The sequence below is a fragment of the Ambystoma mexicanum genome, chromosome 10 (genome assembly GCF_040938575.1).
Source record: "Ambystoma mexicanum isolate Mex_15411 chromosome 10, UKY_AmexF1_1, whole genome shotgun sequence".
Taxonomy (NCBI): Eukaryota; Metazoa; Chordata; class Amphibia; order Caudata; family Ambystomatidae; genus Ambystoma; species Ambystoma mexicanum.
In genome coordinates this window covers 175,287,062-175,302,769 of record NC_090932.1, presented here as the reverse complement: position 1 = coordinate 175,302,769, position 15,708 = coordinate 175,287,062, and the positions used below count along the sequence as shown (strand labels likewise).

The window sequence follows — 15,708 nt, the reverse complement described above, 5'->3', positions numbered from 1 at the left end:
GCCCCTCAGCGTCTTCTGCCCGGGCTTCCAGCGCTGCGTTTCTTCTCTCCAATTCCGACAGTCTTTTATTGAGATCTCTGGTGGTCACCATCGTTTCTGTCAGTCCAGACTCTGTAGTCGTTTCTCTTTGAGCAAGGTTGCAGATGTCCTGTCCCATCAGCTGCATATCTACTTTAACCTCCTCTATTTTAGAGTCTATGAATGATCTCAGTGCTGCAATTGCTTCTAGCACCTAGTTCTCTTTAGTTCCAGCCTCTGGGTTAGTCTGCTCCTTTTGTGCCGCTCTGCTGCACTGCGGTTGTTCTCGAGTTTTGGATGCGTTGAAGGAGTCCATGATTGTGGGGTCCTTTTTACCTTTAGTTGAGGGCATTTTTGCGTTGCCATTACCGGGGCGGTTTGTTGGTTGTTGTCGGCTAGGTATCGGTGTCACCTCTGTGTGGTCACTGTGTGTGGGCGTAGCTTCCGAAACAAGTCTGTGTCTCGACAGACTAATTGTTGCCCCTCTTTGTTCTGCCTCTGCTCTCCCAGTTATTGGCCTGTGTTACGGCGCAATGTGCTAGAGTTGCCTGTGTTGTGGCCCTTGCAATGGTTGTAGGGCGCATCAGCTCTCAGTCGCTGTGGCTACCACATCAGGGGGCTCGCAGCTGCGTATGGCGTGCTTTAGCCCAGTTCACTTATGCAGAGGTAGGTTGCCAGTGGCAGTATGATGTTTGCCCCTAGGAAGTGAGTGGGGCGTTCAGTTAGTTAATGTTGCCTTTGTTACTGGCCTCCCAATCTGCAGTGTTCTTGTTGTTCGCTGCTTTCTGGGTTGTTACTCTGATCAGCCCGCAGATGAGTCTGCTGCCTGGTATAATCCTTAGTTTCAGTAGCCTCCCTTGCTCTCTACCCTCTCTTGGCCGCATGGAACCTTGTGGCGGGCTCAGACGCCCGTATTCTTTACAATCACGGCATCTGCCTGTTACTGCTGGCTCTTGCCTATTGTGCGCAGCCCAGGCAGGCCTGCAGCTGCTGTGGGTATATTACTATGTTGTTGATCTGTGGGAGGGGAAGCTCGTTGTCTGTGGAGAGAGTCCGCCCTATAGCGCCTCATGCTGCTGTGCCCATCTACTACCTGTGTGTTGTTGTAGAGGCTCCAGGTGTGTGTCCTCAAGCACCGTTCCCAGCACTCTGGTCGCAGTGTAGTCCGCTTCACTGGCTATACGAACGGATGATAGCCCTGCTTCCTATCCTATACTTTTCTACAAGTCCGCAGCCTGGCCAACCTAGATGCGTCCCCACTCAGCGGTATTCCGCTCCTTCCCCCTGGCTGTAACAGTGGTTCCTTGTCTCGCGCCTTCAAGCGCGTGTTTGACCTAGCTCCAGCCGCGCTAGATCCAGTGGTCGTTCCGCCTCGCCTCCGGTCCTGAGCTGCGCGTCACCTGCCCCGGGGGGCGGGCGGGTCAGCGTCCTGTTAACTCCAATGCCTGCTGCCAGCTCGGGAGTAACCTTCTCCATCCTCTGAGCGTCAGCCCGATCCACTTTCGCTTCGGGCTCAGTTCCTCTCTCCTCTCGGCTCCGAGTCTGTCTCCCCCGCCATCTTGCCTGCTGCTAGGCTCAGGCTGAGAGGCGGATAGCTCAGCATATACCGCTCTGTTTTTCACCGTTTTTTCTCGTCTGGGCAGGGGAAACACTTCTCTGACATGTGGGTTGTGCTCCGTGTTTCAAGATTGCCACATAACACTGGGTAAGAGGATCGTATGCAGGATCTTGACGAGTTTCAGCCAGGCACAACTCTACTGCATGGGCTCAGGCCACGCCCCCCGACCTGTGCCGCCTTAACAGGTTTTTGCAGACTTAGACCTTCAAGATGGTATCCTTCCAGCATATTCTCAAGCAGCTGCTGGAATGGGATTTCCTATTATCCCTAGACCTAAGAGACACATATTTTCATGTCCCAATCCATCTCCAGCACTGAATTACCTTCATTTCACAGTCTCAGACCAACATTTTCAATTCAAAGCCTTTACCTTCGGCCTACGCTCGGTTCCAAGAGTATTCACGAAGTGTCTGGCTTCAGGCGCCACTTATCTTCGGTGTGGGGTGCATGTCTATCTGTTCCTCGAGGATTGGTTAGTCCTCGCTCCGAAGGGAGTGTGCTGCTTCCATCCAGCCCTAAATCCTTCACGGTGTACAGTCTTATTGGCACATGTCCTTATCCCACTTGGCAGGGAGCTTCCGAAATTACCCACAGCTCAATGTCATTCAGTGGAGAGGGTACACCTAGTAGGTCACCACAAGCGTCCCCTCATAATGCCTGCTTTAAGCCAAATGTCCCTTGGATCTGTCACTGAGCCTCCTCACCCCTATTATTGCACCGGGAGCAGGATTCCAACTCTTCTTGTTTATCAACCAACTATTTCAGAACTTTCTGGACTTTAACCAAATCCCCCGATAACTTTGCAGACTCATCCGACCGGACCAAAGGCAGAGACTCCGAGAAAGTTGGCCCGGCAACTTCCTCACAGAGCCTATAAGTGGGTAATACCACTCCCAGCGCTTTGTGGGGCTGCTCTCCCAGGATTCCCAACAATGATTGGCAGGCCTCCGCCTATGCCTGGAGTGTGTGCTGGCAGCCACACCTCAAGCCCCTGCTAGCAGACTCAACCACACCACTTGAGCCCTCTTACTTCAGATTGTGCTCATCCAGGTTCTCCTTCTGTCCATTAGCCTCACTGATTTCCTCATACTGGAGCCTCAGAATCGATACATCACTGCTGCCCTTTTTTTTCCTTATTTCCAGTCGCATGCTTCAATTTAATCTTGGATGCATTCAGTTCACATACAGCGTGCCTCTGCCTCACCTATGTATACACACTACCACCCGATATGGCGGCACAAGTTAACAGCCCAGGTAAAGCAAGGGCCATTAACGAGGGCTCTGAGCCTTTACCCCCTTCCAGCCCTTGGAAAGGGGGCTCAAGCCTTTAGCACCCCGGGCTACCAGAGGTAACCCGGGGTGCTAAAAAAAAGGATTTTCCTTCATTAAACAGGACACTTGAATTAAGGAAAATCCTTTACAAAGATGACTGCCATGGAAAGGGAAGGCAGGGCTCATTACAGAGCCTCTCTTCCCTTTCCATGGCGGCCTGCGGGAGGCAAGGGGAAGGAGCGGGTGCAGCAGTGGCATTCACCACTGCCGAAATAAGGTAAGTACGGGGGAAGATGGCGGCGGGGGGAGCTAGCCGTAAATTGGCATGAAATGCAGGCTTTCACCAGTGGTTCAAGCCCACGTTCCTAGCCACCTGATTGGCTGGCACCACCTGTCAGGGTGCTAATCGACAATCGCGTCAGTTGCATCTTCAGCAGGTGGGGAACACCAGATGTCAATCTCTTTGTGACCAAGATGAACAGGAAGTGCGTGGCATTCACCAGCAGGTTCCACCACTCAGGGAGCCTATAAAATGCCTTCAGGCTCCCATGGGAAGACATGTTTTTGTACGTATTCTGTCTGATACCGCTTGCTCCTGAGTAATTGACTTATTCAGACTGCATCAGTGCAAACTGATATTGGTGGTGTCGGCTTGGCTGTGCATCCAGCTTCCTTCGGTTGTCAATCTTCTGTCCAGAGACCAAGGAGCAGTATTGCACCATGAGCCAGCCTTTCTTAATCTCAAGGCCTGGCTCCTGCTCTCTTAGAGTTTGGGACTGCACCATTGCCACAAGACCATCGGTACATTCTTGTGCAAGCCAGGTCTTTCTCCACAATTTACTGCTATAAAAGCAAGTGGAAGCATTTCTCCACTTTGTGTTCTGGGTAGGACCTCAACCCCTTTCATGTGCAGGCTCCAGATGTTCTGCCGTACCGGTTGTCCCTGGTGCAAGCTGGTCAGACTCACTCGCCATCAAGGTTCATCTGGCTAGCCTTTCCAGGTTCACACGTTCTCCCAAAGAATTACTGTGGGGTCTTTTCCACTCATTTCCTCGTGTCAGAGCACCTGCTCCAGCGTGGGATATGATTGTAGTCCTCTCAAAGCTAATGGGACCTTCTTTAGAGCCTTTACACACGGTCTCTCTGAAGTTGTATTACTGGAAGAGAGCTCTGTTGGTTGCCATCCCCTTCCGCAAGACCTGTGTGGGAAATCCAGGTGCTCATGTGCAGGCCGACCTATTTGATGATCCACAAATCCAAAGTGATCCTTCACACTAACCCAACCGTTATGCCCAAGGCTCCATCTGAATTCCAAATGTCTTCTTTAGCTAGCTGTTCTCTCTTAAAGAATGCTCGTTACACTCATTGGACGTTGTACAAGTCCTAAAGTTCTGCATTGCCCGCACAAAAAGTCTTTACAAGTCTTCACAACTATTGTTTTTGGTCTGCACGGATGGGCAATGCTCTTTCCAAAGCCTCCGTTTCTTTTTGGCTGTCCTCATGTATTTCCTTATGTCATCAACTGGCAAATGGGCCTCTTTCAGGCAGGCCCAGAACCAATTCCACCAGGGCTGTGGTGGCTTCAACAGCTTTTTTTTGTTCCCCTGCTGGATATTTACAGGGCTGTCACATGGAGATTGGTGCATACCTTCACAAGGTTTTACTGAGGCTACAGGGATTCTACATAGGAGTCCAGTGTCAGCCATGCAGTGCTATGCAATCTGTTTGGGTGAGGTGAGCGTTTTCTGAGGTGTTTCTTTCAGGCAAGCTTTACCTTCGTCCATTATTGATATTGTATGTGTGTACTGCTTTGCAATCTTTTCAAACAGAATGTGAATCTATGAAATATCCAATGCCGGAGAAGGAATAAGTTACTTAGCTGTAACTCCTTTTCTCCAGCATTGGTATTTTCCATAGATTCACATGCAACCCTCCCGCCTACCCCTCTTATGGCTCTTCTTGCATCTTGTTGCCAAATTCATGTGCGCCTGTCAAAATCTGAAGATGGCCTCCAGGGTGAAGGTACAAGGGACCTGTCAATTCACTGTGGGCAATATGACCCAAAATGACTCTAATGGAGCACTTAAGTGACAGCAGTATTAAATGTAAACATAAACGGCTTTACTATACTTAGGATTCCCAGCTTGACCACAGAGAATATTCACACAGCATGTGAATCTATGTATGTCTCTACCTTACACTGGCTCTTGCGCCCCCGCCCCCATTCTGAGGACGTTGCGCCATGAAAGAGAATGTTCTCTTGTATTCTTTCCCATTCAGAAATTGTGCTTGTTTTATCTACCACAAAACAAAGATTTTCCTCTGTGTTGCCAAGCTTGAAGCCTGTCGTGTGGTCACACCACGTTCCAAGCCCTCACAATGGCAGAACCCTGTCTCTTAAATGTTTGCAATTTTTCTTAATGTTCCTAAACCATGTTTCTTAAATCTCACTTTATAAATGCCACGTAAAAAGGCGCGTTATAAATGCCATATCATATATATCACTTGCCCCTCTTACTTTCATAATTCTGTATTTGCAATGTCTCAGTGTCTTATATCCTGGATATTGTATTTTAAATGTAGCACCCTGCCTGAACCCAACGCTTTAGCTCTCACTAATTCGACTCCCTCTCTCTCCAGTCCCGGTCTATCAGATCTTCTAGGCCTGTGTCACTATCTCTATTTCTGAGCCCCCCTCTTAGAACTCACCTGATTATCCAAATCTATGTGAAACATCTGTGTCGTCTTACTCACTGTATTCTTTCTCCCCAGCCATGAATCCTCTGTCCTTCACAGTTCATTAGCATCTTAGCCTCTGTCTTTACCCTGTCTCTATTATGTCTCCAGTAGTATACATATGCCAGCCTAACCATTTGTCTTAAATATCATTGATCTCAAGGTCTGCAAGAGGATTAAAAATTGTGCAGCAAGACTAATACAAACCCCTTTCCTTCTTTCTCCTTTCAGATCAGCGGACAAACGGGGATAGCCAGGAGATGGTTCGCCTGCTTCTCCAAGCTATCCAGAACTATGAGAAGAAAGTCAGGCTTATTTACACTCAGCTTAGGTGAGACAAGAAGAAAACAGTTCACAGTTTCTCTTTTGAATTAATGTATTGTACCAGTGGCTTGTGTAATATGGTTTCCATTTTCATAGACCTCTTGAGTCAAACTAAGATCTGATGATATGCATAAATAAGTCTTCAAATTGCCATGAAGCTGATGGAAACTGTTGGGCAAACTTAGTAACTTGATAGTGTGAAAGGTAAACAAAACATGATTGATGGGGCATAATTTTATTGCTGGCGATTCTGGTGTCTCTTCTTAACGACTTCTAAACTTTGTTGCTTTTTCTCCATTTTATTTGAAGGACCTGTGGCCGCATTTTGTAGACAAGAGAGAAATCTTCCGAAGTCCTCCTACCACTGCATACCCATTTTAAGCATGCCGTTTTTGTTCAAGGGTGAATATATCACCCTACTCTGGTTTTGGAGAGTCTGCTGGTGGCCGCTGTAATTATTTTTAATGTTTTGGCATTACCAGGAGAACAAGGCTGTTTACTGCATTGGCAGCCCAATCTACCTTTTTGGTAGCCATTGGGGTACCAAAGTATTTGTGAAAGTCCTTTCCTTGGCCCTTTTGTTTCTTGTGCTTCCTTTGCCTAGGTCAGGGGACTCCAACCTTTGGGTCTACACATGTTCTGGGCTAGAACCACTATCAGCCCTACCCAGTATAATCAATGCTGAGGGATCATGGGAGTTGTTGTCCAAAAGATCTGGAGAGCCGCAGGTTGCGGAGCCCTGGTCTAGGGAAACCATGGGACAGGTATAAAATGGCAGTTTCTCACACATGGGCTCACTTTGAACACTGCCCTGCACTCTCCATAGTGGTTGGGACTGCTCTAGACCTGTTACTGACCATGGACTGGCCACCCCACTTCCTGTGGGGGTGATCGTGGGTGTTTGGTGGTGTTTAGGGCCATCCTGATTGAGGGCCAGCCAAAGGCTTTCTTTGAATCCTCCTTGTGTGACTGATGTTCTGGCATAGGCAAGCTGGTGTGTGCTAAAGAATTCAATTCTGTCAGATTTGATTTTTGGAAGAGAAGCAGGTTTACTTAACTCGTAGAGGATATTTCACCGTTCAAGCTGTTGCTGCATTTTTATTACCAGATCTGTCAATACTGGCTGGACTCTGTTTGGTAGCCTTAGCTCTGGTTCTGATTCTTGGCTGCTGGACCACCTTACTGGGCATTATTCATCCACCCCCTGGTCTTTCTCGCTGGATGGCCACGCTTCCTGTGCTGGGACTCTTTTCTAGGCAGTTTTTCTGCTGCTTTCTATTTTTACCACCTGGTTCCCCACCTTGGTGTTGGAACCTGCCGTCACCTAGAAGGGCAGAATCTAATACTGCATCTCGTCTGTGCCAACTTTGGTCGCTCCTTTATGTAGTCTTTTTTTGGACCGTGCCTGCCTTACTTTGTTGAGCCACGGGAACCGCCCTTACTGGGATCTTCTGTCCTCCTGGAGCCACCTTCTTAATTATATTAACTGGCTGGTGGCTCCCACTCCAAGGAAAGGCGATTGTTGTTTTTTTTCTTCATTTTATTTGAATTTTTTGGGCCATCAGAGTTGTCGTTCGTTTGTGGTTTAAGTCCTTGGGTGACCAGATCCCTTAAATGGCCCTGCAAAATTAGAGCTGTGCTTACCAGGTTGTTTTGCGTTACTGGAACAGTATTTTGGGGGACAACGGGAGTGAGTATTTACCACTGGGCCCTGGGTTTATGAGTTAATCTTGATAATTGGAGAAAGAAAGGACCTAGGCTGTGTAGCCGTCGGTGTGGGCCGCACTCCTAAAATACCCAAGAGGGTTTAGATCACTTATGTTGTATCCTTGTTGAAAGTAAAAGATGATTCCAAAAGTGTTTCTACGAAGTTCTTTTATTCATAGAATTATTCTTTTCATTTATGCTAATAAATTTCCTTTATCTGGTAACGATTGGTTAAAAGTCACCAATTTGTTACAGGCTGATATATAGGCAAAGGAAAAGAACCTAGGGCTAGGGCTAATGCATTTCGGAAAACTAATTTTCCTTCTTCAGAGCCAGGTTAAGTAAAAAAAAATCTTTCTGTTGGAACATTACAGTAAAGCATCAGATATGCATACATTTAGTAAAACTGGGTACCCACAGTTAACAAACAGAAACATATAACACGGAGAAGAGAGAACATATATTATGTAGTTAGTGACTTTTTGTAAAACAAACTGCACATATACCATTACGTTGTGTAAGTTCACGATTTAGATAATTCGCATTTATAAAAATTCATATCCGTTGTCTGATTACTTTTGTGTGTCACACGTTCTCGTTATGATAAATAACATAGTGCAATGTTAATACGTGTAATTAATAGCAGGTCTGGAGGGACAGGTAGTATCTAATTAATCAACTTGCTTTATGAATTTTTATAAAGGCGAATTATCTAAATCGTGAACTTACACAACATAATGGTATATGTGCAGTTTGTTTTACAAAAGTCACTAACTACATAATATATGTTCTCTCTTCTCTGTGTTATGTTTCTGTTTGTTAACTGTGGGTACCCCGTTTTACTAAATGTATGCATATCTGATGCTTTACTGTAATGTTCTAACAGAAAGATTTTTTTGTACTTAACCTGGTTCTGAAGAAGGAAAATTAGTTTTCCGAAATGCATTAGCCCTAGCTCTAGGTTCTTTTCCTTTGCCTATATATCAGCCTGTAACGAATTGGTGACTTTTAACCAATCGTTACCAGAAAAAGGAAATTTATTAGCATAAATGAAAAGAATAATTCTATGAATAAAAGAACTTTGTAGAAACACTTTTGGATTCTTTTACTTTCAACAAGGATACAACATAAGTGATCTAAACCCTCTTCAGTATTTTAGGAGTGCGGCCCACACCGACGGCTACACAGCCTAGATCCTTTCTTTCTCCACATATTACGAGTGCCCCACACAGAGGCACTGCATAGTGGGCTGCACCCTTCGAACTATTACAATACATAAGTTTATATTAGCAACAAATGAATCCAGCAAACACAAGCATAACAAGCTGTGCACCCTCTCCCATTTCTTTAATCTTGATAATTACCATTCAGAGACTCCTGGGTCCTCAGTTGAAGATTTCTGCAGACATGCTTCAACCGTGTTTCCCCACTGACTTGCATTGGGAGGCTGAATCTTGCTTGGTTGCATCTTCTCCTGGGGTTGCTCGGTCTCTAACCTCACCCATGATATCTTCGAAGAGGAGTCTTCTCTGGGGCCCCCTGGGATGGGAAGCTGCCATACCGGCACCTGTGGCATAGGGCTGGGGACTTAACTTGCTTTTTACCACAACTGCAGAATTTCCTACTGGCTCTGCCCTTTGATTTCTTTGGCACTTTACATACTTACCTAAAATTCTTCCATAAGTGATTTTGATAGGTACTTACCTAGACATTGACATTTTCCATGGGTTCTGTGGAGCCATCACTGATTTCCCGGCGGTGACCTCCTCCCATGTGGCCCGGAGACGGCTGCCGCTACCTGATCCTGACCCTGAGGGTGGCTATATGAAGGAGGATCACATGGGAGGAGACAGCCTCTGGGGAGATGTCATGGCTTCATCGGATGAGACATGGTATCTCCCATTATCCCTTGAAAATAACCTTCCCATGTCTGAAACCCTCATTGCCTATTGTCATGTATCTACTCCTTTTCTTATAAAGAACAGGGAAAACTGTTTCACCAAACCCATAAACCAACCTTCCAGTTGGGGGCTGTTGTGGCTATTGGCAATAGAGAGCTGCACCTCACAGCGAGGAACAGAAAACCGAAATGCTAGAACTGGCATGCTGGAGCCAGTAGGCTCAACCTCGGAGAAGAAGGAAGCTGCTGCACCAGGACACGCTGCAGGAACAGCAGGAGCCAGTGACAGATTCATGTGCGTTCGCAGGTGAAAAAAGGCAGCGCTTCACTTACTAAAGCCAAGAAGAAAGCAGATGTGTCAAGTGGAATCCGCGGGAGATGAGAGAACGAAGTAAAGACGTTCGCGAGGAGGAAGCAGACTGGAACCCTTCACTGGCAAACCGCAAGGGAATCGGGGAATGCCAACAAGAGCCGGTGAGTCCACCCAAAAGCAGTGCGGACACCAGGGCATAATGGCGAGCAGGCTGAGTGCAAGAAATTGTGAATAATGTAACTAAGAGGAAAAGAATGGACATATTGTAAAAGGGGGAGATTATAGTACAAGCAGCCCCTCTTCAAAAGTGTGAGTGCCTACAGTACAAGTGCATGGAAAATTCGAAAGGATAATATATCAGAAGGATACATTATCCAACAAGATATATAAGCAACTTTGGGAACTGGCAAAAGCCCCGAATTGCCAGAAGTCCTGGCACGCAAATATACCAGGCATATTTCAGTGTGTGAACAAAAAACCCTGGCAGGAAAGCATACCAGGCAATTTTAAGTGTGTTAACCAGAGGTCCTGGCAGGAGAGTAAACCCATCAACTAAAGTAATGTGTTCATTAAGATCCAAATAAGTCCTGAGAAGGAGTATCAAGACTGGAAAAAGGGATTGTGTTAATCAAGAGAGAAGGAGTAACCTCCCTGGCAGAAAGATATACCAGGTGTCCTGAAACAAAGCATAATTACAAAACCCAGAGAGTTTTTGTGTAAAAGTGTTGGTGTTGGCTAAGAGAGGCCCAAAGAACTGTTGTTTATAAAACTTCAAGGAGTAAAGAAGAATCCAGGGGAAGGGAGTCACCCTCTAAAACAAGGACATTTATCCTTGAACTTTTTGTTCAAGCCATTTATTCTTCCTTCGTGAACCCCTTTCTAAACCATCCAAGGTTAAAGACATTCACCTATTCACCTTAGAGTTAAGTTTTTGGTGTGAGGGTCAGAATAGAACTTAGTACACAGTCAGTTTGTTTGGACATTCTGACACTGGCAGACCCTTAGTTTTGGTTTTAGGTAGTGAAATTTCTCTTAGAGCAGGGTCAAAAAGGCATTTTGCCAACCCTTTAATTTTCTGTAAAAGTCTTAAACCAAAATCATGGCTAACTTGTGTCCAAGTTTCATTCCTGACTACTCGGTTCTCTCTGGGAGCCTAGCGTTTTAGGTCCAAGACTGGACCTTTAGAATGTGCCCTTGATTTGAAATCTATAGTATTCATTTTCCACACTTCAATGTGAAATACTTGGATGTATTGTATTACTGTAAGGTTTTAATATCTCTTTCCTAAGAGTTGTCATAGATGGCTCAAGTTACACTCTGAGTCTCTGAGACAGTTCAGTGGTTTCTGGGGTATTTAGGACCTTCCCTCGCTCATCTAAAAAGCACCATATCACCAAAAACCAGGTGTCCCTACTCCCTAGGTTGGTATATACTGCAGGTTTCTCCCTACTGGCTAGGTTCTGTCTTTTGATATATGGGACAAACGAAAGGCAAGAGCCTTCGCTATGTAACCTCCTCAGTGAATATCTAGACTCACCCTATAATTTCAGTGTTGTTCACTAAAAGGGTTTATAGGGTTTGCCTTTCATACACACTGCCTGGTTTGGTCTTCTTCCTATCACACCGACGTACTCCACCCTTCCATCTTGCTACTCTCCTACTTACAACTCCAACCCCTTCATTCCTTCTCTGTCCATATGATGTCTCTTCTTCAATGCGTTGCCTCTACCCATTGTTACTAATCCCTCCACACTTCTTCTCCCTCCTCCCGACTCCTTCTACAGCTTCACCCCACCTTCTTCTCAGACACCCCAATTTTCACTCTCACATTCACTCCCTAATCTCCCTCTCCTAATCACACTTGCTAGTCTTTCATGCACACTCACAACACAGTACCCCTAACCAATACCTCACCTGCTTTACAATTCGCCTACATGCTCTTCTCCACCTTCCTTCCTCCTGGTTGTCTTGGTCTGCCACGTCTTACTCCTCTCACCTCACCTCACCTCACCCACCAACCCTCAACTTCCTGTTTTCTGGGGATTCTTTTATCCCCCTCCACCTTTCTGGTTCCTAATCTGGCCCGGTCAGGATTCAAAGAGCAGGTTAAACCCCTGCCCTTTTCGCTACAAGGGGCTGCTGTGCTGCAACAAAGGTGGTACACACTGCATAGTGTCCGAGTTTGTGTTGGGGAACGTGGCTTGGTTCCTCTTAAGGTAATTTCAGTTCTTGTGAGTTGTGTTTTTTGTTTTAAGTCCCTCATGGTCTAGGGACGCAGCATTGGTTATGCACCATGTGTCCTGAGGCTAGCCTTCTGTGTGAGTGTCTTCAACAGCCGCGCAGGAGCTCTGGCGCCTTATTTGTTCCCTCTCTCTCAGTGGAGTTTGTACTTTTATCACGTATCAGATGCTGTCTTTCAGGTGGTCTTCTTTCATGATTTTGGGGTGTCTGGCAATTCTGGAAAAGAAAGAGAGAACTCAGCCAGCACTTTTGGTTAGGAGGTATGGGGTGATGGACATTGGTACCTGACATGTATAGACGAACTAGGGAAGGGGACAGCAAATGAGGCCCTCTCAACTGCCACTGTCTCTCTCTGGAGTATGAATGACTTCGGATTCCTCCCCGGTGGGCCTCCTACCCCAGGTGAGTGGGGTTCCTCTCCCCTTTTGACAAGATTAGGGCACTGATCTTGCCACCAAGTGGAATGTTGAGACTAGCTGCATAGTGTATTCCTTTCTTTTGGTGCCCTTGTGGTGTGTTTGTAGAAGCTCTGCCTTTTATCCCTCTAGGTACATATGGTAATGTATAATGTACATTTGGAACAGTCATGGTACTATGTGCTACAGGATTAAAATTACTGTGGCTATTGTTTGTCTGACAGCATGGGTAGTAATAATGATGGTGTAAATGCTATGTTTTACTGTGTCTACGTTACCTTGTTTCTCCCACCTTCCTATTCTATATGCACAGTGCCCATCACTGGATAGTAGATTTACATGGTAGCAATAGGGGTGTATTTAGGTGTTAGATTACTACTACTGTTTTTATATATATATATATATATTCCATTGTGTGTCATGTATACCTAAAGAACTTGTTGTAACCTAAGTTTTTATATGACTTTAATAAAGTGTATATTTTATTTGGTGAACTCGGGGGACTAACTGAACTGACCTGCCAGCCCCCCTCTATCCCTCCTGAAGTTAAGTCTGACTGCTCTGCCTTACTATTTACCTTTAAAGAAGTTTGAGTTTTCTTTTTGATTGGATTTGTTGTTCTTCCATCGGGTTAGATTGGTTCATATCCCTCACCACCAGCAGACTGTTAAACATCTCTTTAACAATTACTTTAACTGAATTATCCAACACTGAAAACCCTTTAATCCCATTTTAGTAGATCATTTTAGTAGATCAGTTTCTGACCAACTGGGCTCATCTGAATCCCTCCCCTCCCCTCGTACTTGTCCTCATCCCGCCACCTGCACTGTCTGGGGACTTGCAGGATCTGAACGTACTGTGCCTCAAAGATCGTCGGTCTTTCCTGCCTGTCTCCCCTCCTGCATGGTAGCCCCTCTAAGCTCTTGGAAAAACTGCAGAATCGTTGTCAGACCTATTTGTCGTTATCTACACTGTTAATTGTACCTATGCACTTACTCTGCCTAGGCAGACTGGTTATCGTTCAGAAACTTAAAGGCTCTGAATGACTTCTCCTGTTCCCTCTCACCTTGAGCTCCTTGAAACACTGCCTTGTGTATAGGCGTATACAAATAAACATTACCAAACCATTACGATCAGCACCAGCTCCCACCCCACCTCCGGTCTTCCCCTTGTATATAATTCTATTAACAGAGTCTTTCTATTATGTCAATGTTGTATATAATGCTACTACATTCATCTGAAATAACCCAATTATTTTTACCATTGGGACTCCTGTTATTAACCGAACCACAATTTACTGCAAATACTCTCATGTAAAGCACCTGATCGCGGAACTCCTCGCACCTCTGTTCAGATCTAATGTAAGGTGTTTCTGATTAAAAGACCATGCACTCTATAAATAAAAATAATTAAAGGTGAAAAGTCCTAAAGTCATCCTTGACTCAACAAATGGCATTCAGCACCCAGATCAGATTACTGGACAGCAAATCCCATCATTACTTTTGCCATTTATTTCTAGCATATACACCCTTTTATCCACCCATAAAACTGCTTTTGTAGTGAGAACCACTATCCTATCTTATCTTGACTATGCAAATTCACTCTACATCGGTTTCCTGTAAAAGTCAATCTACCATTTACAATAGGTCCAATATGCCACAGCTTGACAGGTGAAATTGCTGTTCTGTCTACAGCTGGTTTCTGTGCAAAAGGTGCATTTGCTGGTGGGTGATAATGTCTGGTGATGATACCAGATGTTCCTCTTTTGCAATGGGGAATTGAGAGACATGAGATTAACCATCTGCTGTAAAAAATGTGTCGGCCGATTTTCTGCAGAGTGAATTCAACCAGTTATGGGTATGTAGATACACCCCCGGAAATGATTGAGCTTCCACCTAATGCTACAACCCAACCAAAATGGAAAAATAATGAATTAAAAATGGTAACTATTCTGTGAACACTGTGGGTATTATAGCAGGGGTTGGGTGTTCCGGTATAACCAACACTATGACCTAGTGCACATGTCAAATGATACATTTGGTGGAGAAGCTCTCCTGCCTAGCTGTTGGAAAAATTCCACCCCAGATCCATTTACCAAAAACGTTTCAGAACTTCCTCCAGACTTTATACATCAAGAACTTCCTATATGTGTGCACGCAACCTGCCAAGCAACCAAAACACTTGCTTGAAAGGAAGAACTCCCTTATGTGTGTTGAAATGCAATGAGATTTAAAGAAAAAAGATCACACAATTTGTCCATAGATTTCTCCTTATGGGGAAACACCTGCATCCCCTCATCTGATCTTCATTTCTGCTTTATGATTTTCCAACCAATAGGTGTAACTTCTGCATATTTTTTCTTCCATCCCTGTAGAATCGCGCTTGATGGAACCCCTGCATCAGCTGGTATCTCCAATACTCTGGCAGTTTTTTCCAGGGTAGTGATGTGGAAAGGTTGATCCCCAAGCTGAAAAGGGAGTCCATCTGGTGCAGATCTTTTTGAAGCTTGCTTACCGTTGGTCTCATCTTCACTCATAAAGCATCTCCTGATGGGTATTTTGCATTCCTCTTCTCAAAGAGATGCAATTCTGACAGTGGCACTCAACATTTTATTCCAATGAATTGCATTCTCCCGCAGATTTCTCATCTGATCGATATCCTTCCAGCATCAGCTGCTCGGAAACTTGATCAGGGGGCACAGTACAACTTGACATCGACCGTACACTCCTCCTGACTCGGCTGTGCCACTCCTCGACTGTCGACATGACGTCGGTCGTATAGATGTTTCCGCACTGCACCCCTGTAACTCCGTTCCTTTTTTGCATGCGCTCAACATGCTGCCTTTCGAAACATTCTCTTCATGAGAGAACATTTTTGGTTGACAGTTCGTTGAGATGTCAGGCCCTAAATCTTAGGGGTTAAAATGCTGTCCGTGCTGCTGTTCGATGGTCTCCATCTTCGAACTGCATGGTATCTGCGTGTGTTTTCTGGGGAAGGATCATGATGTTGAGCAGGTGCGGTTCCTGTCAGCGGATGAACCCGATGTCTATTAGGGAGCAGTCAGTGAACTTAGCACTTGGGCGGCTTCCATCAATGTCCCCAATGCATTTGACCGTCGGGTCATTGGGCCAAGACACTGGTTTGCCCCACACCCGATAAGGAG

General features: G+C 45.5%; 1 protein-coding gene across 1 annotated transcript in view; it reads left to right on the top strand.

The window, feature by feature from the left end:
• The window catches only part of IKBKB (inhibitor of nuclear factor kappa B kinase subunit beta), a 1,202,582-nt gene that overhangs the window by 829,285 nt on the left and 357,589 nt on the right, over positions 1–15,708 (top strand). The window contains exon 18 of the mRNA XM_069617660.1: positions 5,876–5,975. Within this exon, the coding sequence (XP_069473761.1) occupies positions 5,876–5,975 (100 nt within the window). The remainder of the gene's footprint in view (positions 1–5,875; positions 5,976–15,708) is intronic.